At 42.9% G+C, this 27,716-nt stretch overlaps 1 protein-coding gene across 1 annotated transcript; it reads right to left on the bottom strand.

The window, feature by feature from the left end:
* Positions 1–1,173: 1,173 nt before the first annotated feature.
* On the bottom strand, positions 1,174–21,862 carry LOC120046945 (rab11 family-interacting protein 5). The gene is made up of 7 exons (XM_038992495.1): positions 21,483–21,862; positions 7,803–8,032; positions 7,485–7,754; positions 6,612–7,233; positions 2,892–3,161; positions 1,768–1,912; positions 1,174–1,434 (listed from the first exon to the last, which is right to left on the bottom strand). The coding sequence occupies exons 1-7, from the start codon at positions 21,860–21,862 to the stop codon at positions 1,174–1,176; spliced, it is 2,178 nt and encodes a 725-aa protein (XP_038848423.1).
* Between the last annotated feature and the right edge of the window lie 5,854 nt (positions 21,863–27,716).

Below are 27,716 nucleotides of genomic sequence, written 5' to 3'. Positions count from 1 at the left end.
TGAAGAATTGTAAAAATAATAATTCATTGGCACGAATTTGCACGAAGGGGGCAGGTCGGTTTTGTCACTTCAAGCCCAAATATATCATCCTTTGATTAAAACGATTGCTTATTGACCTACATCGTTGTGCAACGTCATGCGTAAGCCCTGGCCATTGTCTTTCAGCTCGAAAAAGTGGATTTCTAGTTGTGTGGGAGTTAAAGTACTATACTAAATAATACAGGCAATGTCATACAAAAATTATACAAACAAACCAATATACATAATTATATACATTCGTTTTGCAAATGAAAACCAAAACGTGAAAATATAACTTAAATAGCAAAAATAAATGCCTTTTTGAATTCATTGTAATACCTATCTTACCACATGAACATTTATCACTTTATTCTTTGCACACACTTCATCCATGAATAGTAAAAAAGATATATAATTATTTACTAAATATGACACTAGCTCAAGTTCACCTTTCTCCATGTAAACAAATTGAAATTCAGTGGAATTCTCGAGTCGGTCTGTTTTTGAGTCAGTGTCTTATGGCAAATAATTACAGTATTTACCATGATGAAGATAATTTGGGTCCATATCAAACTAATTCAGACACTTACATGTTTTTCTGAATTTGAGGCAATGTCATATCAAGTAAGAACAATTTATACCACTGAATATTACATTTTGTGTATTCTTCATCAATGCACATGTATAATAATTCTAATGCAGTACATTTGACAAAAGCTGTGCCACTTTCCTTATACTAAGTAGCAAGTGTAAAGTGACCAGTAACATTTGCTATGACTACAGTTTCTGATTAGTACTTGCAGCCTGACATTTGAGCTATAGCAAGCATGCACAGTGGGCAATATTGTGTCTTTAATCAACGAGGTAGGGTATCAGCAGTGAAACCTGGATGGTTGTGAGATTTACTTTTTGCTTAGGGATGTGTTGAATTACACCTGCCCCTGGAGAAGTGATCACCAACCCTGGTCCGGAAGAACTACTTGGATGTGTAGGCTTTTGTTTCAGCCCTGCACTATAACTCCTGGTTCAGCTAAACAACTAACCACCAAGACCTAATCATGGACTGAGCTGGAACAAGAGTCTGCTCCTCCTTGTAGCTCTCTGGGACTAGGGTTTGATGGTGACCATGGCCCTATATTATACTAGCACTAGCGGTCACTTGTGTCGGGAGCGCACTTGAAGGAGTGTGGGTGTCTGCTCCATGATCTGCACCAGCAGCCTGTCGATGTAGTCCTCCAGGTCGCGCACCTGTGCCTTGATCTTCTTCATCTCCGCCTCGTGTTTCTTAAGCAGCACCGCCTGCTGTTCTGAGGCCGCCTGCTGGTTCTCCATATCCATCTGCTGCTGCAGTAGAAGGGAGATCAGCTCCATTTTGGTCAGCTGCTCGTACTGGGCAGACCTGTCCGTTAACGATTCCTGAGAAGACAAACACAGGCCCTGTCAGAATACTTTGAGAATACATCCTTCATTCCTATCTTGAAGTAATCACTGATCTGACAATACTGGATCTGTTACATAAAATGGGAAAACACAGATTAACAAGAGGAGGTACTCAATTGATAAAAATCTATTTCTGTCAGAAGACATTTTCTTGTCACATACACCGGATAGGTGCAGTGAAATGTATTGTTTTACAGAGTCAGCCATACATGACCAAAAACTTTTCCACTGAATTTTGAACTGCCCAGTTATTTCCAACGTTCTGGTTGGAAAGTCATTCATTATGTGAATTCATGGACTCTTTTATACCTCAATCTCAGTCTCAGCCTCAGCCAGTGTCTGCTTGGCGGCGAGGCCTGGGTGGATGGAAGACTTGAGCTTCTCTAGAACTGACCGGCCCTCTTTCTTCTCCCCCTGACTGGCTGTGGTGGTCAAGGGCTTCACTGGGTGGGGTCTGCAAAGAAAACATCACCATCAAAGGTTCACTGCATTGGATTATGTGTACATAACACTTTTCACATGAAAATCAATATATAGTACAGTACAATGTGAGGCACTGGCATTACATAGTATATGGTAAAATTCATAACAATGCACCAGCCTGGATTTAGAATTTTCTGTATATATCTCTACAAAACAACAAAATGTGTTCAGCAACAGGTTTCAGCAAGAGAGCATAAAAAGAGCTTATGTTGTCTGATTTTAGTATAGCACAAAGCCGGTATGCCTCAGCAGTAATTACAGGCTCCAGGGTGAAGTTTCCTTAGGTACAGATCTTGGATCAGCTTCCTTAGTGGGAAAACGCAAACTGACCCAAGATCAGCATCTTGAGGAAACGTCACCCTATACCTAATGAGAGTGAAGGAAGGTACTTCCATTTTGCTTTCATTTACAGATAGTCAAAAATTCAGCAGAGAGCTGAAGCAGTTGTTTAAATCATCAAGATAAGGCTGAGATTTTCATTGTGGTGACTGTGATTGTGGATGTGGACTCCTAGATGTGATGGGACAGTCAGCAACACAAATGTATGACACATAAGTTAATTACAAAGAAGTGAGATGAGCAACGTAAAAGATTAAGCAATTTACAAAACTGTAGCGACCAATGGGTTTGCATGGGCAGGTGGTACTGGTAGGGGATATATACTGATTCATTTAGAGAACTTCCTCTTAAGGAAGCTACTTGAATAGATTAAATAAAAGGAACTGAAAATATGATTTTTTGTTTGGAAGAATGAGAATACAGACTAACAATATGTAGGTTCAGGTTTTCAAGCTATGGCTTGTAAACAGCTAGCAGGTGTGCTATGTCTAACTATTTCTAATTCTTGCATCCCATTGTTGACTACAACCTGGCAACCCAAACCTGATATTTTCTCAAGAGAGGTCAAGTGGCTACACTCTGCAGAGCTTAAGTGTGAGGAGAAGTCTCACCTGCTCTCCTGTCGGGGCAGGCTGCTAGCTGGCTGGGTCTCCTCAGGTAAAAGTGTCTGCCGTGCATCGACCAGGGGCTGGACAGTGGTGGAGGAGGTAAAGGAGGAGGAGGAGAAGGAGGAAGAGGTGCAGGGGGCCATAGCCAAGGTGGCATTGTCTCCGGTACTGGGTCTCAAGGTTGGGGGGTGATGTATGGAGGGGCCGGGGGTGGGGAGTAGCTTAGCCTGGGCATTAGTTTCAGTCACCAGGGAGGGGGCCACAGAGGAGGGACTGGAAGCATGCAGAGAGACACCAGGCCTTAACCTGGCACTCATGGGGCTTCTGATGTTCGGGGCTACTTTGGCGTGGAGGTCTTTGAAGCTGATGGTCCCGGCATGTTTGGATGGGGAACGTTCCGTTAAGCAGTTTTCTTTTGTAATTGACTGAGTGGAACTATTTGTGTTTGTTTTTTGCAAGGAAACAAATAATTTAGCTACCTTGAACGTTGTCTCTCTATCTGGTGACAAAGGTGAGGAAAAAATTGATTTGGTGGGTTGATATGAGAAGGGTACTTCAATGCTCTCTGAGAGTACATGCCCAGGAGACAGTGATTGGTGAAGAGGGCTCTCACGCAATCCTTTGCCAGGGCTATTTGCACCACCGTTGCCGTAGAGCTCTCGTATCATTCCCTTGAGACTTCTGTGTGAACTAGCACCCCTTGGTGAAGACTCATTGACAGGCTTGGTTCGTACAACTTCCTGTTGCATTCCAATCTGTGGAGAAACTGGAGAAGTTCTAATGTGACATGAAGGGTCTACTATTGAACTGTCTATCTTTGATTTAGAAATGTTGCCTTTTCTATTCAGTGGAGATTGTGTGTGTTTTATATCTTCAGTGTCTCTAGTGATGTCTTCAGACTCAATGTTAAGACTGTCAGGCGTCAAAATGCTATTGTTCTTATTGCTTGCAGGATCTCTGCCTGATGTGTTCAATTCACAACCTCCATCTTGCCAATTGTCTTGACAAAGCGAGGCTTCTGGTAAATTCGCTTTTAGGGCAGAGTTGACGTCTTTAGTACTAGGCTTCTGAAAAGTTAACATATCCTCTGCAGATAGCCGTATATCATGAGCAGAAGATACTATGTGAGTAACTTGTGGAGGTTGAGGAAAAATGCCACCTAAACTTTTGAGGGTATGCACTGTAATCATTTCAGATGGAGATGGGGAAGCATCAGAAGCAGAGTCAATAAAACTAAAATCAGAGTTACTTAGATTTTTATTTAGATCTTCCAAGGTTAGTGGAGGCGATTCATAATGGATGTTTCTGGACTTGGTAGGCTTATCTGGGTGAATTGAGAATAATTCCATTGTTGGGTCTGGTGTAATTAACGCAATGTCAAGCGTCTTAAGACCGGATTTAGAGTGTTTTGGGGAAGACATATACAGTAGGTCGGCAACAGTCATTTCACTATCAAGAAGCATTACTGGTAGAGATAAGGCTTTGCTTTCCGAATGTGAAGTATTCTTTACAATGGCGTCTTCTCTAACAGTGGGACTGGTGTCCGTCGTATCCTCTGAGGCTAACAATATTATCGAATCCTTTACATTCAGGTCTAGATGGTTTTCTGTTGCACCTGGCCATAAGTCCTGCTCAGTAAACATAAATTTACAGCTATCATCTTCATCTCGCAATGGTTCATAGTCAAACTTCTTGAAGTCATCTTCAGACTTGAATGGAGATGGAGACTCTGGAGAAATATTGGCATAATGTTGTGAGTGTTCGGTATGAAAGTCCGACATGTCACTGCTGACGAGAAGGTCTTTGCCTAAGCTTGGGTACAGGTGGGGACTTGGTGTGCATCTCTTCTGCCCGCCTTCTCTTGTGTGCTGCAGGGAAGCTGCGCCCGTTTGTGACAGGAGACAGGCCTCTTTCTGCACAGCCAGCTCCTGACCCCTGTGCAACCAGCTGTCAGAAGATCTCTTGTTTACCAAAGGTCTTGTTATGGGCCTCCGTGGAGGCAACGGTGGAGGCTCTGCTTCTTCTTCACTCATCCGCATCTCCTCAATGGGTGAAATAGTGTTACCCTTATGTGGAGGAGTGCTTCTTACTTGAGTTTGCCACAAGGTTGCATTTGAAGGGTGATTGGTAGGAGAGCCCTTTGGCGAATTCAGCCTGCTAGACGCAAAGGCGTCAAAGGACTCATCGCATTCTCTTCCCCCGCTCTCTGATATGGAGCGAGAGGTGAACGGATTCGGGGGGCTGGCAGTCACCGCTCTCGGGAGTAAGGCAGGGAGGGATGTCTGCCTGGCTACAGGCCTGGGCCGCTCTCGCCGTATGGCGGCCATTTTCTTTTGCACTGCGACATCGTGGGCGGTACTGGGGATACAAGGCAAAGCTGTGGAATGACAGGGGGAGCAGGCAGCGCGAGGGGGGGACCTCCGGGCCTTTTCGGTTATGAGGTCCTCAAAAAAGGGGTTACACTGCAAACACGGGAGGAAGGGGTTGGAGGGAGAGATAGGGTTGGGTGTCAGAGAGGGGGTGAAGGGGTTAGTGGGATGGCCACTGTCGGGTGAGGCACGGCCAGTGGAAGAAGAAGAGCACTGGGTGGGAATGGGGGAGCAAGGGGGGAGGGGAGGGGTGTCTGAGTCGCTTTCTACCTTAGAAGAAACTTCCAGCCTGTGGAGGGAAGGCACAAGCAGTCCTCTTTGTTAATTCTGTGCAAGCTGACCCATTCAAAATATGGGTGCCATTTTCTAACACACATAGAAAAAGGAAACCCAGATGTCTAAAGAGAAGAAGCATCTTCTGCCAACTACTGTCTATTTGAGGACTAGCTTCAAAATGTTTCATTTGTGAATATGCTACAATTGCCAAAAAATGAAAACAATAATGTGTTATGGAAAACAGCAACAAGAGTGTACTACAAAAAGCAAAACAACATTTAGCAAATTACTGAAGCAAGGTGAAGAGCAAAAATGCAAGATGTACTACATTTGGAACAGTAATAGAAACAGTAATACTGCAGATAATTTAATAGCAAAAACAGGTGATTAGTGTACTGGGCCAGTATTCATAAAGCATCACAGAGTAAAGTACTAATCTAGGATCAGTTTGGACTTTTAGATCATAATGAATAAGGTTACATGGACAGGGGGGGATCTGATCCTAGATCAGCACTCCTATTCTGATATGCTTTATGAATACTGGCCCAGATGTTCCACAACATACCAAACCTAAAGCTTAAAGTGCAGGTAGATCTTTCTCTGCATACAGTATCTGATTCAATTTGACCCCAAGCAAGGTTAAGAATGAAAAAAACTGTATATGCCATTATTTCCTTTTCAACTCCAGTCACATGGACTCTGTCTTTGATTTCCTCTGATTCAAAGGACAGTAACGTTACATATATTCTTATACAAATGGTCAAGATGTCGACTATTATCCTGTGTTAATAGTACAGTATGAACCTTAACATGTTGTGCCTTACATGAGGTGATATGAGATTGCAGCACTTTGTGACAACTGCTGATGTAAAAAGGGCTTTATAAAATACATTTGATTGATTTGAAATAGTAGATGAACTGGCCACATTTCAATTTGAAAGGAACAGGGGGCAGCATAAACACTGAACACAAGGAAATCAAAACCTTCCAAGATGTAGATGTCTGTGTGCTTTTGATGGAAGGCAAAACTGTATGAAGCCCTGGAGTGTGGAGACATCTGAAATGACCCTCCACTCACCTTGGCTTGTTCTGGGAGTCACTGGAGCCAAACCAGCCTCGCAGTCTCCCCTCGGTGAGAGGACAACCCTGGCTTGGCGCCAACTTGGCAGGTAGAGAATCACTCCTCCCTCCGGAGAATAACGACTTTCTGAGCTTTTTCCTTTTGTCTGCTGAGTCCACCGTGGTGGTGGAAGACAGCATTGAGGCAGCTGCCAGCACAGGACGACCCCCCACCCGTGCACTTTGAACCTGGGAGACATGCGGTTCGGCCTCCTTCTCCACGTACTTCTCTTCCTTATTCACCTTGTCGAAGGACCAGCGCCGTCCCTCACCGGCTGAACCATTGTCCTCGCTCCGCTTTGTGAGGTTCTGCAGCGAACGAGAGAGGGGGGAGCACTTCTCAAGGAGGACCAGCTTGGATGGGAGGGTGCCTGAGTCCTTGGGACCCACCGGTTCGGATCCGTAGATGTGGCTTCCGTTGATGCACAGAGAGGATTGGGAGAAAGTCATACCCTGACCCTTGAGGGATTCCACTGCAGGAAAGGGCTGGGGAACGGCAGTAGTGGTGATCCTACTTGCCTCGTCGCTGAGGACTCGATTGTGAGTCAGTATCTTTGGGGAAGACTGTGTGGTGTTGAGCACTATTTGGGGGGAAAGAAAGGGGGTCAAAGTATTGGCCTGAAATGGATCGGCCTTAATAATAACCCCTCTTCCAAAACAATTCCTTAAAATGCATAAGCTTGCTAGATCCTTTAGATACAGTACATGCTTTTTTGTGTCTGGTAAAGATTCTGTCAGAATATAATCTAAATACAGGTCACTGCATATTACAGACATATAGGGCAATTTCTAATAAATTAAACACTTTGACAGAGGAAATCTGCATGCTTACCTTTTTTAGCTAGGTCTGTGTCTCTGTGGTGGGTGTCAACTTTGACCTTGTTGCTGTAGATGGGAGAGCTGGGGGGACTGGAAGGATCCACCAGGATGCCTAGGCCCAGAGGAGGGGGGCAGGGCCTCTCACTGGTCAAGGACAACACGCTGCTCTCCGAGGCCAGCGACGAGCACGACCTTGTGTCGGACGAACTCTGCAGCTTTCCCTTCCCCTTGAAGAAATCCTTCACCTTGCTCCGCTTCTCCTCGGCTACCTCCACGGGGTCCTCTCCCCCTTCCCCTCGGTCCCCTTCTCGGAATGGCTTTCCTAGGGAACCCGACAGGGCGGCGAAGCGTCCCGGCACGATGGCTGATGAGGACTCCATGTCGCCGATCTTCCTCCCCGTCACGCGGTCCTTAAGTTTGCCGAAGGCAAACCGTGGCTTGTCCTTCATGGTTAGGTCGAACATGCTGGCTGTCAGGTTGTTGCGGGTGAACTGGACCGTCACCTGCATCTCGCCGCGCTCCTTCTCCTTCCGGCCGGCCTTGGAGTTGAGTTTGAGCCATCTGGACCCACAGTGAGAGGAGACTGTAAGACGGCAACCATCCCCAGCGCTCCACACATGCATTGTCATGCAACTTAAACGCATATTTTATATTATAAAACGTGTTGTTTGGATCCTGAATGCTGATTGGATGAGCAGCATTACAAGCTGTGCTGTATTGGCCGTCACAGGCATACCATGCCTGCTAACAGTTCCATCTCAAATTATCACTGTGCCTCCATAAGACTATCATGTTCACGTTGCTGTCCGAATCATCTCTTGCATTTATCTCAACTTTCACATTATTTACCCTTGCTTCCAGTCTAACATTTAGTTTGGTACAGTGGGGGTTAATATAGGCATAGCTGTCTGCCTGTCAGACATCTGAAGATTTATTTATTTCACTTTTTAAATGTGAACTCCCCTGGAGCCTATCATAGAGGGCGAACGGGTGTCCAGACGCAACTCAAATTTTTCTGAGCCAGGCGAAATCATGTATCAACCTCATTATTATGGATATATCCAAGTAAATCCCAATAAAATTGTGCTACTTGCTTTAGATTTTTTATAAGGTATTTTTTGTGGTAGTGTAAGACGTATTCTGATTTTAGATTTGAAAAGCAGAGAAGTAGAATAAGATTTCATACTCCAAGTTATTGGGAAAGTGGTAAAAATGTCTGTTTTTAAAAGTTTAGATAAAATGTATACTGAACAAAAATATAAACGCAACATGCAACAATTTCAAAGATTTTACTGAGTTACAGTTTATCTAAGGAAATCTGTCAATTTAAATAAATGCATTAGGCCCTAATATATGGATGTCACATGACTGGGAATACAGATGCATCTTTTGGTCACAGATACCTTAAAAAAGGTAGGGGTGTAGTTTACAAAACCTGTCAGTATCTGGTGTGACCACCATTTGCCTCATGAAGCGTGACACATCTCCTTCACATAGAGTTTATCAGGCTGTTGATTGTGGCCTGTGGAATGCTGTCCCACTCCTCTTCAATGGCTGGGCGAAGTTGCTGGATATTGGCGGGAACTGGAACACACTGTCGTTCATGTCGCTCCAGAGCATCCCAACATGCTCAATGGGTGACATGCAGGGTTGGGGAGTAACGGATTACATGTAAGGGATTACAAAAAACGGTAACTGTAATGGTAAATTACGTTACCAGCTAAAATATTGTAATCAGATTACAGATACTTTTGACAAACTAGATGAAATTCCGAAAGGATGTTTGCAAAAAAAAAAGTTTGACACTGTTTTCTAAATGACATTCAAATCAGCATTGAAAAAGGCGCAAGTTTAAGTTTGTTCCACTTGAGCGAGTCTGACCACTAAACTGACACACCAAATGGGTTTGATAGATTGCGGGAAAAGAGCAGGAATAAGTTTTTGTAGTCTACAGTCCAAGCTATGTCTTCCAATGGTGCGACTGCTGTCGGCATCCAAAGATTATCCAACTTAAATAAATGCTTGGCGGTAAGGATGACAGCAATGGTGTAGTCTACGGCGATACGATACTACTTATTATTGATATTTACAGTTGAAGTCGGAAGTTTACATACACCTTAGCCAGATACATTTAAACTCAGTTTTTCACAATTCCTGACATTTAATCCTAGTAAAGATTCCCTGTTTTAGGTCAGAATAATAGTAGAGAATTATTTATTTCAGCTTTTATTTATTTCATCACATTCCCAGTGGGTCAGAAGTTTACATACACTCAATTAGTATTTGGTAGCATTGCCTTTAAATTGTTTAACTTTGGTCAAACATTTTGGGTAGCCTTCCACAAGCTTCCCACAATAAGTTGGGTGAATTTGGCCCATTCCTCCTGACAGAGCTGGTATAACTGAGTCAGGTTTGTAGGCCTCCTTGCTCGCACACGCTTTTTCAGTTCTGCCCACAAATTTTCTATAAGATTGAGGTCAAGGCTTTGTGATGGCCACTGACTCCAATACCTTGACTTTGTTGTCCTTAAGCCATTTTGCCACAACTTTGGAAGTATGCTTGGGGTCATTGTCCATTTGGAAGACCCATTTGTGACCAAGCTTTAACTTCCTGACTGATATCATGAGATGTTACTATAATATATCCACATAATTCTACTCTTCAAGATTCCATCTATTTTGTGAAGTGCACCAGTCCCTCCTGCAGCAATGCACCCCCACAACATGATGCTGCCACCCCCGTGCTTCACGGTTGGGATGGTGTTCTTCGGCTTGCAAGCCTCCCCCTTTTTCCTCCAAACATAACGATGGTCATTATGGCCAAACAGTTTTATTTTTGTTTCATCAGACCAGAGGACATTTCTCCAAAAAGTACAATCTTTGTCTCCATGTGCAGTTGCAAACCGTAGTCTGGCTTTTTATGGCGGTTTTGGATCAGTGGCTTCTTCCTTGCTGAGCGGCCTTTCAGGTTAAGCAATGGGTTAGAAGAAGCCTACATCACCAACTCAAAGTAAAATGTAACATCCATATATGGCCAGCTATGTACACTTTGACACAGATTTTTTTGTCTTCATCTAAATGCCTCTTAAAGGGAAACTAATCTAAAAGTAACTGAATGTAATCAGATTACATTACTGAGTTTGGGTAATCCAAAAGTTACATTACCGATTACAATTTTGGACAGGTAACTAGTAACATTTAGTAAGTAAATAAAAAAGAAACAGCCCTTTTTCAGGACCCTTTCTTTCAAAGATAATTCGTAAAAAAACAAATAACTTCACAGATCTTCATTGTAAAGGGTTTAAACACTGTTTCCCATGCTTGTTCAATGAACCATAAACAATTAATGAACAGGCACCTGTGGAACGGTCGTTAAGACACTAACAGCTTACAGACAGTAGGCAATTAAGGTCACAGTTATGAAAACTTAGAACACTAAAGAGGCCTTTCTACTGACTCTGAAAAACACCAAAAGAAAGATGCCCAGGGTCCCTGCTCATCTTTGTGAACGTGCCTTAGGCATGCTGCAAGGAGGCATGGGGACTGCAGATGTGGCCAGGGCAATAAATTGCAATGTCCGTACTATGAGATGCCTAAGACAGCGCTGCAGGGAGACAGGACGGACAGCTGATTGACCTCGCAGTGCAGACCACGTGTAACAATACCTGCACAGGATCGGTATATCCGAACATCACAACTGCGGGACAGGTACAGGATGGCAACAACAACTGCCCGAATTACACCAGGAATGCAATCCCTCCATCAGTGCTCAGACCTTCCGCAATAGGCCGAGAGAGACTGGACTGAGGGCTTGTAGGCCTGTTGTAAGGCAGGTCCTCACCAGATATCACCGGCAACAACGTCGCCTATTGGCACAAACCCACCGTCGCTGGACCAGACAGGACTGGCAAAAAGTGGTTGTTCACTGACGAGTCGCGGTTTTGTCTCACCAGGGGTGATGGTCGGATGTGTTTATCGTCGAAGGAAAGGAATGAGCGTTACACTGAGGCCTGTACTCTGGAGCGGGATCGATTTGGAGGTGGAGGGTCCGTCATGGTCTGGGGCGGTGTGTCACAGCATCATCGGACTGAGCTTGTTGTCATTGCAGGGAATTTCAATGCTGTGCGTTACAGGGAAGACATCCTCCTCGCTCATGTGGTACCCTTCCTGCAGGCTCATCCTGACATGACCCTCCAGCATGACAATGCCACCAGCCATACTGCTTGTTCTGTGCGTGATTTCCTGCAAGACAGGAATGTCAGTGTTCTGCCATGGCCAGAGAAGAGCCCGGATCTCAATCCCATTTGGGACCTGTTGGATCGGAGGGTGAGGGCTAGGGCCATTTCCCCCAGAAGTCCATGAGGAGGAGATGCACTGCAGTACTTAATGCAGCTGGTGGCCACACCAGATACTGTTACTTTTGATTTTGACCCCCCTTTGTTCAGGGACACATTATTCCATATCTGTTAGTCACATGTCTGTGGAACTTGTTCAGTTTATGTCTCAGTTGTTGAATCATGTTATGTTCATACAAATATTTACACATGTTAAGTTTGCTGAAAATAAACGCAGTTGACAGTGAGAGGAAGTTTCTTTTTTTGCTGAGTTTAGTACCAGTGCCACCAACGCTAACATCGAAGTGCTAGACCGTCAAGAGGAAGATGCTACAACCCGGTTCGCGGGTAAAAGAGTAAACGGAGAGGACAGCGAAGCCAAAGACAGTGCAGCCAAAGCAGTAGATATGTGTTACAAATACAACATGTTATATCAGAATTTATGAGTGAAATGCAAATACTATTGGTCAGCTACTGATGTATAAATGTACCAGAAAGAAAGAATTGAGGTAAAGACGTACAGTAACTGGGTGTTCAAACCGACTAGCATAAAAACTCAAATTTGGCGTCGAGCAAAGCTCTGAATGCCTAGATTTCGCCTTCCTGTGGGGATGTTGTGGGAAATGGCAATGAGTATCAGTGATTTACTGTTGTATAATTTTACTTAGCTAAAATAAGCATTTTCATTAGATTCTGATTGCTTTTGCCTTGTCGTTCTAAATGCTAAATTGCATTAGACATATACAAACGTTAATTAGCTAATTATATTTCATGTCTATACAGCCATTGGTTGCAAATAGTATACATATTGTAAAACCAATCAAGTCCTTTCCCTCTCAATTTCACATTTTGTGCGGGAGAATATGGCTACAGTGATGTTCTAGCTATGATCCTCATCGCCACGGTTTCTACCACTTCACCTCTTACTAGACAATGCATTGAAACTCATCATCATGCCAACAGTCCGGTGTGAACGGCGAGTAAAGCCACACAACAAAACGTGTTGTGTTGTCATTCATTCACTTGATATGAAATAGTGGGGCTGCAGCTGTGTTTTTGTAGTTCTTCAAAATTGGGCCTTTTATTAGTTAATTTATATATTATTTTATTCATATCCAGGTTGATGATAGGTCCAGTCCAGTTTCAGTGGAAGTGAGCATTGATGTTGATGACAGGCCCAGTCCAGTTTCAGTGGAAGAGAGGATCTTTGGGGTTGATGACAGGTCCAGTCCAGTTTCAGTGGAAGAGAGGATCTTTGGGGTTGATGACAGGCCCAATCCAGTTTCAGTGGAAGAGAGGATCTTTGGGGTTGATGACAGGCCCAGTCCAGTTTCAGTGGAAGAGAGGATCTTTGGGGTTGATGACAGGTCCAGTCCAGTTTCAGTGGAAGAGAGGATCTTTGGGGTTGATGACAGGCCCAATCCAGTTTCAGTGGAAGAGAGGATCTTTGGGGTTGATGACAGGTCCAGTCCAGTTTCAGTGGAAGAGAGGATCTTTGGGGTTGATGACAGGCCCAATCCAGTTTCAGTGGAAGAGAGGATCTTTGGGGTTGATGACAGGCCCAGTCCAGTTTCAGTGGAAGAGAGGATCTTTGGGGTTGATGACAGGTCCAGTCCAGTTTCAGTGGAAGTGAGCATTGATGTTGATGACAGGCCCAGTCCAGTTTCAATGGAAGAGAGAGTCCAGGACCAACTTTTGATTATTTCAAGAGACCCAAGTCAGATGACCTAAAAACGTTTTTTTGTTTCCACCCTATGCAGAAATAAAAAAAACTCTGTGGTACAGAGGGTTTTCTGTTTTAAAGACGGCACCAATAGCAAATGACTGTCATACAATGAAGAAAGCCATGCGTTATACTGTTCAATTTGTCTGGCATTTGCGAAGCCTACTGCAGAATTTTTATGAGTGGAATGACGGATTGGAAGAGCAACATGCACAGAAGGGTAGAAGAGCATGAGAAGAGCAACATGCACAGAAGTAGTGCTGAGGAATACTTTTTAAGGTCCTCCAAAGCAGACATTCAAAGTCTGCTCAGTGGCCGTCAGGTGTCTGCCCACAGACCGCAGGTACGCAGGAGAAGGCAGGTGCTGGAACGTGTGAGGGGGCAAGAGGGGGCTCAGTTACAGTGGGTTGCAGTCTGAGGCTGCATATACATTAGAGGACCCCAGTATCGATCACGGTAATTTCTTGGAGATGATAATACTGCCGGGAAAGTATGACGTCTGCTTGAAAGAACACCTCACCGAATGCATTGAGAACAGTAAGAACCTACATCAGTCTGGGGCAAGAGGCAGAGGTTCTCTAATCACACTCCTCTCAAAAAATACTGTCAATCCCGTCAATCACACAATTCAGAGCATTATCCAAGAGACCATGTCAAGTGAAATTGTGCAAGCGGGAATGTTCTCTGTCCAGATCGACACCACTCAGGACATAACTTATCAAGACCAGTGCTCTGTCATTGTGAGATATGTGACAGACGTCATACAAGAGAGGCTTGTGGCTGTTGTGAAGTGTGAGGCATCCACTGGACAGTACTTTATCCAGTTGTTGACATATGTCGTGGATAAACTCAAATTAGACATGAGCAAGTGCATTGGCAATGCTACGGATGGAGCATCCAATATGCAGGGCAAATATAAGGGCTTCTCTACTCTGTTATCCTCAAAGTCCCCCAATCAAGTGCATGTATGGTGCTATATACCTTAATCTGGTTTTGATACAACTGAAATTGTCTTTGCAATCAGGTCACTGTTTGCTCTCCTTAACGACATTGCTGTGTTACTCCGTGAATCCTACCAATGGATGGATGTGTGGGAGAAGAGCAAGGACACACGACACAGACGCCGATCTCCAAACGAAGAAACACGCTGGTGGGCTAAAGATAGTGCTTTGAAGAAGGTCTTTAGATCCTTTGGAAAATCAGACCAGGGTCTCTATGTTGAAGTACTCCTCACACTATCAGCCATACAAGGACAGGCCAACATGAAGACAACTGTTCGGATGAAGGCAAGAGGAATTACTGAGGCTCTTCTCAGGTATGAGACGATACTGACAGCTCAAATATTTCTTTGGATATTTGAGAACACGTCACCACTGTCCAAATACCTGCAAACAAGTGGGATGGACATCCTGTCTGCCCATCGAATGGTTGTGGCTACACAGGAAACCCTGAAAGGCATGTCAAGAGACTTTGACACCATTAAGGCAGCTACAGACACATTTGTTCAGTTTGCAAATAAGAAGATCAAAGAACAGGATGAGGACACAGAGCTGGAGGAGGTGGAAGCCACTCTGCCACAGAAAAGGGCAAGAAAGAAGAAAATCATGTCTGGAGAGATGGCTCAAGATGAAGCTTTGACAGAGGCAGAGAGTGCCTATAAAGTTCAAGTCCACAATCAAATTATGGATACAGTCACAGATAGTATCCTCAGGCGATTTATGTCTCGTGGCACTCTATATGCTGACCTAGCCCTTCTGGACCCTAGAAACTTCTCCCAAATAACATCCAATGGTCTTCCAGAGACAGCCCTTCAAGAGCTCAGCAAATGTTTGCTTCGATTTGATACGCGAGCAACTGTTGACAATTTGTAATGTGAGCTGAGAAGCCTCGCTGTACAGTGGAAAATACTGAAAAGTTCAGGATTGGAGGAATACAAGGACAGTGGAGGATGGCCCTGGTGGAAATGAAGATGAGGTCGAAATGAAGAATCCTGCAAATAATTTTGATTGATTGATCTTTTTCACTCTAGGCTTCAGGATGTGAGGTAGTTCAATCATGACAAATTCAGCGTGTGTTCTGTAGAAGTTTTGTAACAATGTGCAGCGTTTGTGTGTGTGTGTTCTGTAGCCTTTTTAAAGTAGTACTGCAATAGTGATCAATGGTTGTGATGCAGCTAGGTGGTTGTATTAGGGGCTGGTCGTGTGTGTACATGCATGCATTAGCAGGGCGGCCGTGTGGAGTATACGGGGCCGGTTCTGGTGGGCCGGTCTGGATAAAAGTCCAGGGCTGTTTTTTACTCCCAGTCCGTCCCTGCCATAACCCCACCGCCATCATGGGGCACTCTGTTCACAACCTTGACATCAGCAAACAGCTTGCCCACACTAAGCCATACACATGGTCTGTGGTTGTGAGGCTTGTTGAACACCGGGCTCGAAATTAATGGTGTCCCGTCATCCTGGGGACGATAAAAAATATGCCTTGGAAGGTTCAAAACAGACTTTGGGACAGTTGCAGGACAATAGGCCAGAAAAATATAAAATGCATACAAGAGTGATTCCATACTAAAATGTTTAAACACAAAGACAAGGCTGATAAAACAGATCACAACATTTAGCTTAAAAGTTAATAAAACTATGAATAATTTACATTACAAGCGCAGCGATGTGTTCACTCGTCTCGGCCATATGCGTGAATGTTCCAAAATGCTATTACAGGAAAACGGCATTCTCAAACGCGCACCTGATAAAAGCATGTTTTATAATGCGACAGAATGATATACAGCCTAATGGTAGAAACTTAGAAAGAGGGAATATCTGAAGATGTAACAATAGGATTGTGCCATACTGCCTTTGGACAGTAGAAGAAAACTGCTGTTTTCAATGGAATATTAGGAAATCTTTGCTTTTTTTCTATGGTAGGATTTTGGCTGTAGGCTGTCAAAAGCATGGTAAAATAGGCTATGTAAAATGTCCAGGTTTCAAACAATGATATGGTTGGCTAGGCATCGCATGTGTTATTATTTAGGTTATGGAAATGTATAAGATTAAAATATCATTCCAATTATGGGCAAATAGCTCTTTCAGAATGCACATTTGACTCTCTCCCAACCGGTCTGCGGACTGCAGGCCCGGAGCAGAGGTTGCCTGTTCAGAGCGGAGGTTTCCTGTGCCGGGAGTTGCTGTGGCATTTGGGAGCTGAGGTTGCAGGGAGTTTATATGGCATTTAGGAGCTGAGGTTACGTGTGCCGGGAGTTGCTGTGACATTTGGGAGCTGAGGTTGCAGGGAGTTGTTGTGGCATTTAGGAGCTGAGGTTGCGTGTGCCAGGAGTTGCTGTGGCATTTAGGAGCTGAGGTTGCAAGGAGTTGCTGTGGCATTTAGGAGCTGAGGTTGCGTGTGCCAGGAGTTGCTGTGGCATTTAGGAGCTGAGGTTGCGTGTGCCAGGAGTTGCTGTGACATTTGGGAGCTGAGGTTGCGTGTGCCAGGAGTTGCTGTGGCATTTGGGAGCTGAGGTTGCGTGTGCCAGGAGTTGCTGTGACATTTGGGAGCTGAGGTTGCGTGTGCCGGAAGTTGCTGTGACATTTGGGAGCTGAGGTTGCGTGTGCCAGGAGTTGCTGTGACATTTGGGAGCTGAGGTTGCGTGTGCCAGGAGTTGCTGTGACATTTGGGAGCTGAGGTTGCGTGTGCCAGGAGTTGCTGTGGCATTTGGGAGCTGAGGTTGCGTGTGCCAGGAGTTGCTGTGACATTTGGGAGCTGAGGTTGCGTGTGCCGGAAGTTGCTGTGACATTTGGGAGCTGAGGTTGCGTGTGCCGGAAGTTGCTGTGGCATTTGGGAGCTGAGGTTGCGTGTGCCGGAAGTTGCTGTGGCATTTGGGAGCTGAGGTTGCGTGTGCCAGGAGTTGCTGTGGCATTTAGGAGCTGAGGTTGTGTGTGCCAGGAGTTGCTGTGACATTTGGGAGCTGAGGTTGCGTGTGCCGGAAGTTGCTGTGGCATTTGGGAGCTGAGGTTGCGTGTGCCAGGAGTTGCTGTGGCATTTGCATTGTCTGACGGCTATGGCTAGATACTATGATATTCTAGAGAATATGGTTGTATCTCCCTGACCTGAACCAAATGCACACTGTAAAACGTGCAAAGTATTTCTGTCTCCCGCTGCAACACTGCCGAGCCTGTGCGTGCGCATGTGAAGACAGATTAGTTTTTAGAAGCACTGTTGATTTTTTTAATCTACCTGCCATAGTGGCCAGTGTACCAAAAAGTACATTTTAGACCCTGGCTGTTAGCAAGTGGTGGCACTCAAAAAGGTTAGGATGACCATTCTTCAGTAACTGAAGAGGAAGGGTGAAGCAGAGAACGTGAAGGCCAGGGAACACACACGTTCTTTATTGTATATTGTTGTGTTATGTTGTTTAATGGGGCAGCTGGTGGTGGAATGTCTCTAACTTACATTTCTTCAGTAACCAGTTTACAATAACATTGTTCTCTCTTAACTATATTGTATACATGTGGTTAACATGTTCAATTACTACATTATAATTATTAATGATGTAATGGATGTTTGTCTGTTTTCATTAAGATGCTAAACTTTTTTTTCTTAAGATATTAAGTTGATGTAATATAGAGTTTCTGTATCGGTCTCAGAAAAATACATAAATTACTTTAAAAGCATTGCAAATGATCTAGACCCATGTTGGCATATCAAAACATTAAAAATATATATATATTAATTTTGAGACAGTTCAAGTTCAGTTTGGGACAGTTGAAATTGCTCTTCCATGATGGTACCGGGACGGTAGGACAAAAGTTAGTTGCGAGCCCTGGTTGGACTGCTAAATTCTCTAAAATGAAGTTGGAGGTGGTTTATGGTATAGAAATTAACATTAAATTCTCTAGCAACAGTTTAGGTGGACATTCCTGCAGTCAGCATGCCAATTACACGCTCCCTCAAAACTTGAGACATCAAGTGTGTTTGTGTTTGTTGTGTGAGAAAACTGCACATTTTAGAGTGGCCTTTAATTGTGCCCAGTGCAATGATCATTACCTGTGTAATGATCAAGCTGTTAAATCAGGTTTTTGATATGCCACACCTGTCAGGAGGATGGATTATCTTGGAAAAGGAGAAATGCTCACTAACAGGGATGTAAACAAATTTGTGCACAAAACTTGAGAGAAATATGCTTTTTGTGCGTATGGAACATTTCTGGGATCTTTTATTTCAGCTCATGAAACATGAGACCAACACTTTACATGTTGCATTAATATTTTTGTTCAGTGTAGTTAATGCGGTTACTAAAACAGCTATACATTTTGATTGGTAGAAGATAATTCTGTTCTGCAGAGATGTAGACCAAGATGTCATACCCATACAACTTGTTTTTGGGAAAGTTGTCAAAGTAGCTGATTTGTGTCAAAAGTTACATTGCTTAAAGTGAATAGAAAATAATATTGGAAATCATGTCACAATGGGCCTCTTAGAATGTTGAGAAAATCCCATGAAAGTGGATGGAGGACAAAAAAAATGTAATAGTTTAAAAAATATAAATGGTATCAAAAAGTTGTATGCAAGCAACTTAATCCAGATCAGTCTATAACTTTTAAAGTTTGAATTGTGTTTCTATCGGTGTTAGAGGAGTAACCTTCCAAATAATAGTAAGAAGTAAGAAATAATTCTTACAACATTTACAGTGTGGCTGCTGTCACAAGCAAGATGAAGAGTTAAACTTAAGGTATAAGAAGATTCCAAATAATAATAACTATAACTATATGATAATTTTCAATGAAGAAAAAGTGTGACTTGCTTCAGCTCTTTGAAATTATTTTTGTGGTAGTGGAAGAATTTTTAAACGTTTTACTTAAGTGAAGCAGTGAAATATAGTCAAAGTTAAATATATTAAAATATCTGGTCTGATTACTTTGATAGGCTATATAAAGCTTATAATTTTGGACTGTAGTAAATGTTGTATTTTTGCTAACAAAGATATCTACATACACTACATGGCCAAAAGTATGTGGACACTTGCAAGTCGAACATCTCATTCCAAAATCATGGGCATTTAATATGGAGTTGGTCCCCACTTTGATGCTACAACAGCCTCCAGCTTCTGGAAAGACTTTCCACTAGATGTTGGAACATCGCTGCGGGAATTTGCTTCCATTCAGCCACAAGAGCATTTGTGAGGTTGGGCGCTGATGTTGGGCGATTAGGCCTGGCTCGCAGTTGGCGTTCCAATTCATCTGAAAGGTGTTCAATGGGTTTGAGGTCAGGGCTCTGCGCAGGCCAGTTAAGTTCTTCCACACCGATCTCAACAAACCATTTCTGTATGGACCTCGCTTTGTGCACGGGGGATTTGTCATGCTGAAACAGGAAAGGGCTTCCCCAAACTGTTGCCACAAAGTTGGAAGGACAGAATTGTATAGAATGTAATTGTATGCCGTATCGTTAAGATTTTCCTTCACTGGAACTAAGGGGCCTAGCCTGAACCATGAAAAACAGCTACAGATCATTATTCGTCCTCCACCAAACTTTACAGTTGGCCCTACGCATTGTTGCAGGTAGTGTTTTCCTGGCATCCGCCAAACCCAGATTAGTCCGTCGGACTGCCAAATGGTGAAGCGTGATTCATCACTCCAGAGAACGCGTTTCTACTGCTCCAGAGTCCAATGGCGACGAGCTTTACACCACTCCAGCCGACACTTGGCATTGCGCATGGTGATTTTAGGCTTGTGTGGGGCTGCTCAACCATGGAAACCCATTTCATGAAGCTCCCGACTAGAACAGTTCTTGTACTGACTTTGCTTCCAGAGGCAGTTTGGAACTCGGTATTGAGTGTTGCAACTGAGCTACTGATGATTTTTACGCGCTACAACACTTTCCGGTCCCGTTCTGTGAGCTTTTGAGGCCTGTTTCGCTCCCCCGACATGCAGGGTTGAAGGACACTGTCTACCGGTCACCCTTGCCTCCCGCGTGCTAGCTAACTAGCTAGGTTGCTAGTTAGTGATACTGTGTGCTAGCTTGCTAGTGAGCTGGTACACAATGTCGCCCACACCTCCGGCCTGCTGTGTCCTGGAGAAAACCGTGCCCAACAGGCAGGGGCGAAGGACACTGTTTACCGGTCGTCGCCGCCTACTGTGTGCTAGCCAACTAGCTAGCTTGCTAGTTAGTGACATTGTGTGCTAGCTTGCTAGTTAGCTAGCACACGGTGTTGCCCCTGCCTCCCAACTGTTGTGTCACAGAAAAAACCATGCCGACAGGCAGGGGCGATAATCCCTGCCTCCCGCTAGCACAGCAGGCGGGAGCTGGGGCGACAACATGTACTAGCTAGCTTGACAGTTAGCTAGCACACAGTGTTGATATCTTGATAGTTAGCTAGCCAGCACACTGTGCCGCCCCAGCCTGCTGTGTACCGGAATCCTCCTTAGGACTAGCTGGCTAAAATGGCACACAGCGTCCTTCGCTCCCGCCTGCCGAACAACTGCCCTTGCCGTCATTAACATAACTGCGGGAAAACAGTGCCTGTGGGGTTTATCGGCGGCTGGCATCCAATGTTATTGTGCATTTAACGCCACCTTCCGTACTGGAGAAACCACACCACCTACCTGTTGTAATTTAAAATTTGACCAATAGAAGTATAAAGACGGGTTCCAGCAGATGCAGGAATGCCGACATGCAGGAGCACCCCAAATTGCTGGCCGCAATTGCACCCTTCTCCATAGTTGGGCCTGCCCCAGTATCTGTGCATTAGAGATGATGAGTATGATGTGTCATCGTTGACATCTCTAATGCACAGATACTGGGGCAGATTGGGCTTATTAATGTTACTGTCAATCATGGCAAATTACTATGGCCATAATGGCCTATAAAGTGATGTGATATTATTATAATTTAGCCTACATTTCAATGTAATCAGTGGAAATAAGTTCATCATCATTAGCAAATTAACTTAGTAAGTGAGAGGAACCTACTCATCTCTAGGGCACATTCCATCTTGAAATATTTTATCCAAAGGGAGGATTGCTTGACCAAGAAACACGTCAAGTCCGATAAGCACCCGGTGCATAATGGTGAGGACCAAGTCACCGCTCCCTGAGGGAAAAGCACTGCGACCCCCATCCTCCAGTATTCCGGGTAGAAGTTCAAAACAGCATTCCTCATTCCACTCTGGCACAGTCGCCTTCTCGACCAAACCGGTGGTGTATTTCTCCTTCCCCACCTGAATGATTGTGTAAACATAACGGCTACCCCCGTGCTTGCCCTTAGTCCGTAAACCCCTTGCACGAAGGACAGTTACATTCACATGTGTAGGCACCCATCTCTGGTCATCATTTAAATCTATAAAGGACATAATTTTAAATTACGTTGCATGGATTGGGGGAGCGTGACTGCATAGAAAGTCCAAAATAGCCGTCCCTTGACGCTTCTTTATTCTTGTAGCCTCGCCCTTGCATCTGTGTCCACCGGTTTGCTAGCACAAACAGACACAGGACCTCTGCAGAATTTCTCCAAAATACTCCGGCATGTCTCAGACTTCAGTTTGTGGATATACTGGCTATCCCGCGCTTGCGGCGCTCGTATGCCATCTTCAAAACTGCGTGCGATCTGCTAATTAGAATACTTGCTACTCGCTGCTGGCTGGTCAGTCCTCATCACTAGTCTACTGTCCGAAAACTCAATGTGCTGTCGGTCCGCCCTTCTTAACAAAATAGGTCCGCATACGGTATAGGTTGCACAAAATTAAATAGAACCCCCCCCCCCCCCCGAAAAAATGGTGGAAAAAAATAGGCCTATCATAAGCCTTACTAACATAAGCCTTACTGTGACATTATTATGATACTACTATGTTACAATCGTGCATGCAATAACACAATGCGTTTTTCTTTGTCAATATTGCAACAATTGGATAATAGTAGCCTGGGACTAATCCAAAAAATACATCCCACCCAATCAAGTTATAGTCTGGTTGAACGCGACAGGCCCCTCTGTGCAATGTAGGCTAGGCTAAATATTAGCCTATCATAATGAAACTGTTCTAAATTGAAAACAAGTGCTTAACAATTGAGTTTTGACTGCTTGCGACAATGAATCAAGATGACAAGTAGTTATGCGATCATGTAAATATTTTATTTACTTTTGTATTTGTATTTGAATCCAATTAACAGTAGCCTAACATGCCTTCTCGTGTCATGTGTTCAGATGAGGGGTGGGAGGGTGGCTGTCTGTGGAGGATTAGAGTTTAACAGATGTTGTAAACATGAAACTGTGTAATTCCGAACTTTATCCACAACGTTATATTCCATTTGGTTAAACTGAAGCAATACCTCTGCCATGTACTTAATTGTAACATGGACAGCTCTTTGTATTGTAGGCTACAGTGGTCGCCAACAATCCGTTATGCCAGGTTGAGTTGAGTGAATCTGTCACTCTGGAAGCAATGTTTGAGGAATTGATTATTAGTTAGATAAGCAATGCAACTCATGGCCAAATGGCAGTTATCACAATCCTCACATCAGGAATGGTTCAGAACTTCCTCCCTGTGATTTACTTGTTCCTGCTTGGTAAAATACAGAAGTTCAATAGAACCTTCAATGTTATTTATGCATTTCCATTGGCAAAAGACATACAAGTATTGGCAAACATGTACAGGCAAAACACATACAGTAGGCAAAAGACATGTATAGACAGTAGAACATGTACATATTCCTCATTAATAAATTCAACATTAATTGATTGTTGTTTCAATGTACAGTATATGTTTTTTTGGGGGGGGGGATTTACTATAACTTACATGTATGCAAAAATGATTTTATTCACCCAGCTAAATGTTGAACAAGTAGAGGACAGGTTAACTTTTTACAGAAACTTTTTTTTAGCAATTTCACTTCACTTACATTTTGAGAAATGTACTCCACCGGCGATAGACTTCCTCATGCTCATTCTGCAGTTGCAGATGCACAGATAAAACATTAACAAACACTCCAAAAACACCCAAATACATCCTTTTAGAAACAGTAATGCTCTCAGTATGGTGATGCAGGTCTTTAGATGGTTGTACACATGAAATTGTGCCATTCCAAACTTCATCCGCAACGTTATATTCCATTTGATTGGGCTCCAGCGATACTTTTCTGTGTGTGCATGCACAGGCCACACGTGAAGGATATGTGGAGTGGGGATTTTAGCATGTAAATCTTGGTGGGGCAAACTCCCCCCAAAAATGTTAGAGGCATGCCAGCAAAGCCACAACACAACACTAAACAATACATTAATTGCACTATAACGGTGAAAAGTGGTGCCAACAAACTGTTAGGGCCTACATAAAGCTGTCCCAACAGCAGAGCTTTCTTTTCAGCACCATGGAGTGAATCCTTATCACCGCTACACTTAGCTATCAGCGAAGCCTTGTCTAAGAGCGAAACAGTTAATTCAGCCTCATTTACTGCCTTTTTAGAAAACATAGCTGATATGGCTGACTTGCTTAAACAAATGTGGTTTCTAGTGACAATTGAGATGTACAGTCATGGCCAAAAGTTGAGAATGACACAAATATACATTTTCGTGAACAATAATAACAACATTTTCGTGAACAAGAACAATAATTCCAAGCACCACCCTCCTTTGAAGCTTCCAGTCTGTTATTCAAACTCAATCAGCATGACAGTCTCCAGCCTTGTCCTCATCAACACGCACACCTGTGTTAACGAGAGAATCACTGGCATGATGTCAGCTGGTCCTTTTGTGGCAGGGCTGAAATGCAGTGGAAGTGGAATTTTTTATTTATTTTTTGCATGTGTCACGGCCGTCGTCGGAAGGAGACCAAGGTGCAGCGTGGTAAGCGTACATTTATTTTTATTTGAAATGAATGTCGCCAACAAAACAAGGAAACGACCGTGAAGCTTAACTTGGACAATAGTGCCACTAACAAAGATAACTACCCACAAACACCAAAGGAAAAAAGGCTGCCTAAGTATGATTCCCAATCAGAGACAACGATAGACAGCTGTCCCTGATTGAGAACCATACCAGGCCAAAACATAGAAATACAAAACATAGAAATAAAGAAACTAGAATGCCCACCCTAGTCATACCCTGACCTAACCAAAATAGAGAATAAAAGCCTCTCTATGGCCAGGGCGTGACAGCATGGCAAAGAGGGACAATTGGAATTAATTGCTATTCATCTGATCACTGTTCATAACATTCTGGAGTATATGCAAATTGCCATCATACAAACTGAGGCAGCAGACTTTGTGAAAATGTATATTTGTGTCATTCTCAAAACTTTTGGCCACGACTGTACAAACTATGGCATAAGGGAACGACTAGTGGATAAGAGGAAATTCGTAATTTAGATTAAGATATTGAGCGAGCTAGGACGGACGTGGTCAATATAACTAATTGTTGAGCACTTTTGAAATGTACAGTGACAGAATTCTGAACATGGGCCATTCTTACAGTATTCTCCCTGTACGCCAAGTCAGAATCGTTGGATAAATAAAGGGGGCATATAATCAGACAATGATAACATTTCTCTAAAACAGGCTGTAGGCTACATGTGCACCACCAAGTCAGAACAATAGGCTAAGTTATGAGGGAAAGGAACCAAATTATTAGGGTGAAGCACATGGGCTACTAACAGCTTACTACACAACATTCACCTAGTATTACTTTCTTAGCTACTGTATATAGTGTTTACAGAAGTGGACAGGTGTAGAATTTTGTGTGGCGAAGCTGCAATATACAAAATCTTCTATGGGTGTGATCCAACTTAATGTTATGCATTTTGTCTATATTTGTGGTTGCATTGTGTTTTTGAATTGCAAATAAATTACATCAAATAAACAACTTTTTTCATGTATGGTCTTTATGTATCGCAAAGAGACCCTTTGATAGTATTTGAAATTATTTGAGATGCTATGCTCTAAAAATTCACTCTGAGACTTTCTGAAGTTGACGCCAGTCAATAGGGAAGTAAGAACAATGAACGTCAGCCACACCCTTTCACCTGAACAAGTAGCCTTGTTTGAGAGAAGGCTTTCGCCCCCTCCCTCCCTCCCTCATCTCTACATCAGGCTGCATGGTATACATACTCTATACAGACAGTGTAACAAAATTCTTCTTCTTGTCCAGGCAGTTTTAATACCAATTTAAGTTTAATAACTTGAATTGGGGGAGGAAAAACATATTATAATACAATATAAGTATGTAATATAAAGTATTGTACATAAGTATTTAATATTAAACATTTATAAAGGAAGATTTTTACCCAAATCTCTTTGGTGTTTTTTTTAACCTCTCGTCCTCATTATTTTATTTTTTATTACTATTTCACATTGTTTTGACTATTTTGTGTACATAACAGCATATTCATCAATACTGTAAAACGTGATGTATAACATTTTGTTTGGTTTGATAAAGACTGCAATGACATTTCATTAGATAATGGGGTAATAATTCAAGTACTGTACAGATTTTAGGGCTGTGATCAATTTAATCAAGATCTAGAGGTGGTCTTTGTTGCCACCCTGTGGTTATTGGCAGCTATGAATCAAGAAAGCTCAAACAAGTAAGAAATAAAAATGTAGTACACCTTTTACATATTCCAATTGCAAAAGGTAATAATATCCCATTTATATTTTTTCCAATTATTTATATTTTATACTCTTTCCAAAATATTTACACTTCCATTCAAAAGTTTGGGTCACTTAGAAATGTTCTTGTTTTTTAAAGAAAAGCACATATTTTGCCCATTTAAAATAACATCAAATTGATAAGAAATACAGTGTAGACATTGTTAATGTTGTAAATGACTATTGTAGCTGGAAACCACTGATTTTTTATGGAATATCTACATAGATGTACAGAGGCCCATTATCAGCAGCCATCACTCCTGTGTTCCAATGACACGTTCTGTTAGCTAATCCAAGTTAAAAAAAATTTAAAGGCTAATTGATCATTAGAAAACCCTTTTGCAATTATGTTAGCACAGCTGAAAACTGTTGTTTTGATTAAAGAAGCAATGAAATTGGCCTTCTTAAGACTAGATGAGTATCTGGAGCATCAGCATTTGTCGGTTCGATTACAGGCTCAAAAAGGCCCAGAAACAAAGAACTTCCTATTGAAATTCGTCAGTCTTTTCTTGTTCTGAGAAATGAAGGCTATTCCATGCAAGAAATTGCCAAGAAACTGAAGATCTGGTACAACGCTGTGTATTACTTCCTTCCCCCGAACAGCACAAACTGGCTCTAACCAGCACAGAAAGAGTGGGAGGCCGCGGTGCACAAATGAGCAAGAGGATAAGTACATTAGAGTGTCTAGTTTGAGAAACAGACACCTCACAAGTCCTCAACTGGCAGCTTCATTAAATAGTACCCGCAAAACACCAGTCTCAACGTCAACAGTGAAGAGGCAACTCTGGGATGCTGGCCTTCTAGGCAGAGTTCCTCTGTCCAATGTCTGTGTTCTTTTGCCCGTCTTAATATTTTATTTTTATTGGCCAGTCTGAGATATGCATTTTTCTTTGCAACTCTGCCTAGAAGGCCAGCATCCCGGAGTCGGTTTCTCCTTTCTGTTTTGTTTTGGTACTAAGTAGGCTATGTTTACAAAACTCTAAACTGGTAACACTTTTAATGCAGCAAGTCTTCTATTTAAAACCTTTTATTGTACATCCATTTTGTCTGGAGACATATTTCACCACACAACCATTGATCCAAAATTTAAGTTTACTGTGAAATACCATGAGAACATGGATTTAATCACCAAAACACAACATAATATCTTCTCAGTTCAGCTGTTTTAATGACGAGTTAATCCAAAGGCAAAACATGCAAGATACATGTATCAAAATTGCCCTTTGAATGTAGTATGCTACAGTACTGTAAATTACAGTACAGTCATGGCCAAAAGTTGAGAATGACACAAATATTAATTTCCGCAAAGTTTGCTGCTTCAGTATCTTTAGATATATTGTCAGATGTTACTATAGAATACTGAAGTATAATTACAAGCATTTCATAAGTGTCAAAGGGGCAGCAGGGTAGCCTAGTGGTTAGAGCGTTGGACTAGTAACCGAAAGGTTGCAAGTTCAAATCCCTGTGCTGACAACGTACAAATCTGTCGTTCTGCCCCTGAACAGGCAGTTATTGAAAATAAGAATTTTTTCTTAACTGACTTGCCTAGTTAAATAAAGATAAAATGCTTTT

This window comes from Salvelinus namaycush, chromosome 5 (assembly GCF_016432855.1).
Source record: "Salvelinus namaycush isolate Seneca chromosome 5, SaNama_1.0, whole genome shotgun sequence".
Lineage (NCBI taxonomy): Eukaryota > Metazoa > Chordata > Actinopteri > Salmoniformes > Salmonidae > Salvelinus > Salvelinus namaycush.
Note: the sequence above shows the minus strand (reverse complement) of the source record. Positions and strands in the feature narration are given on the sequence as shown.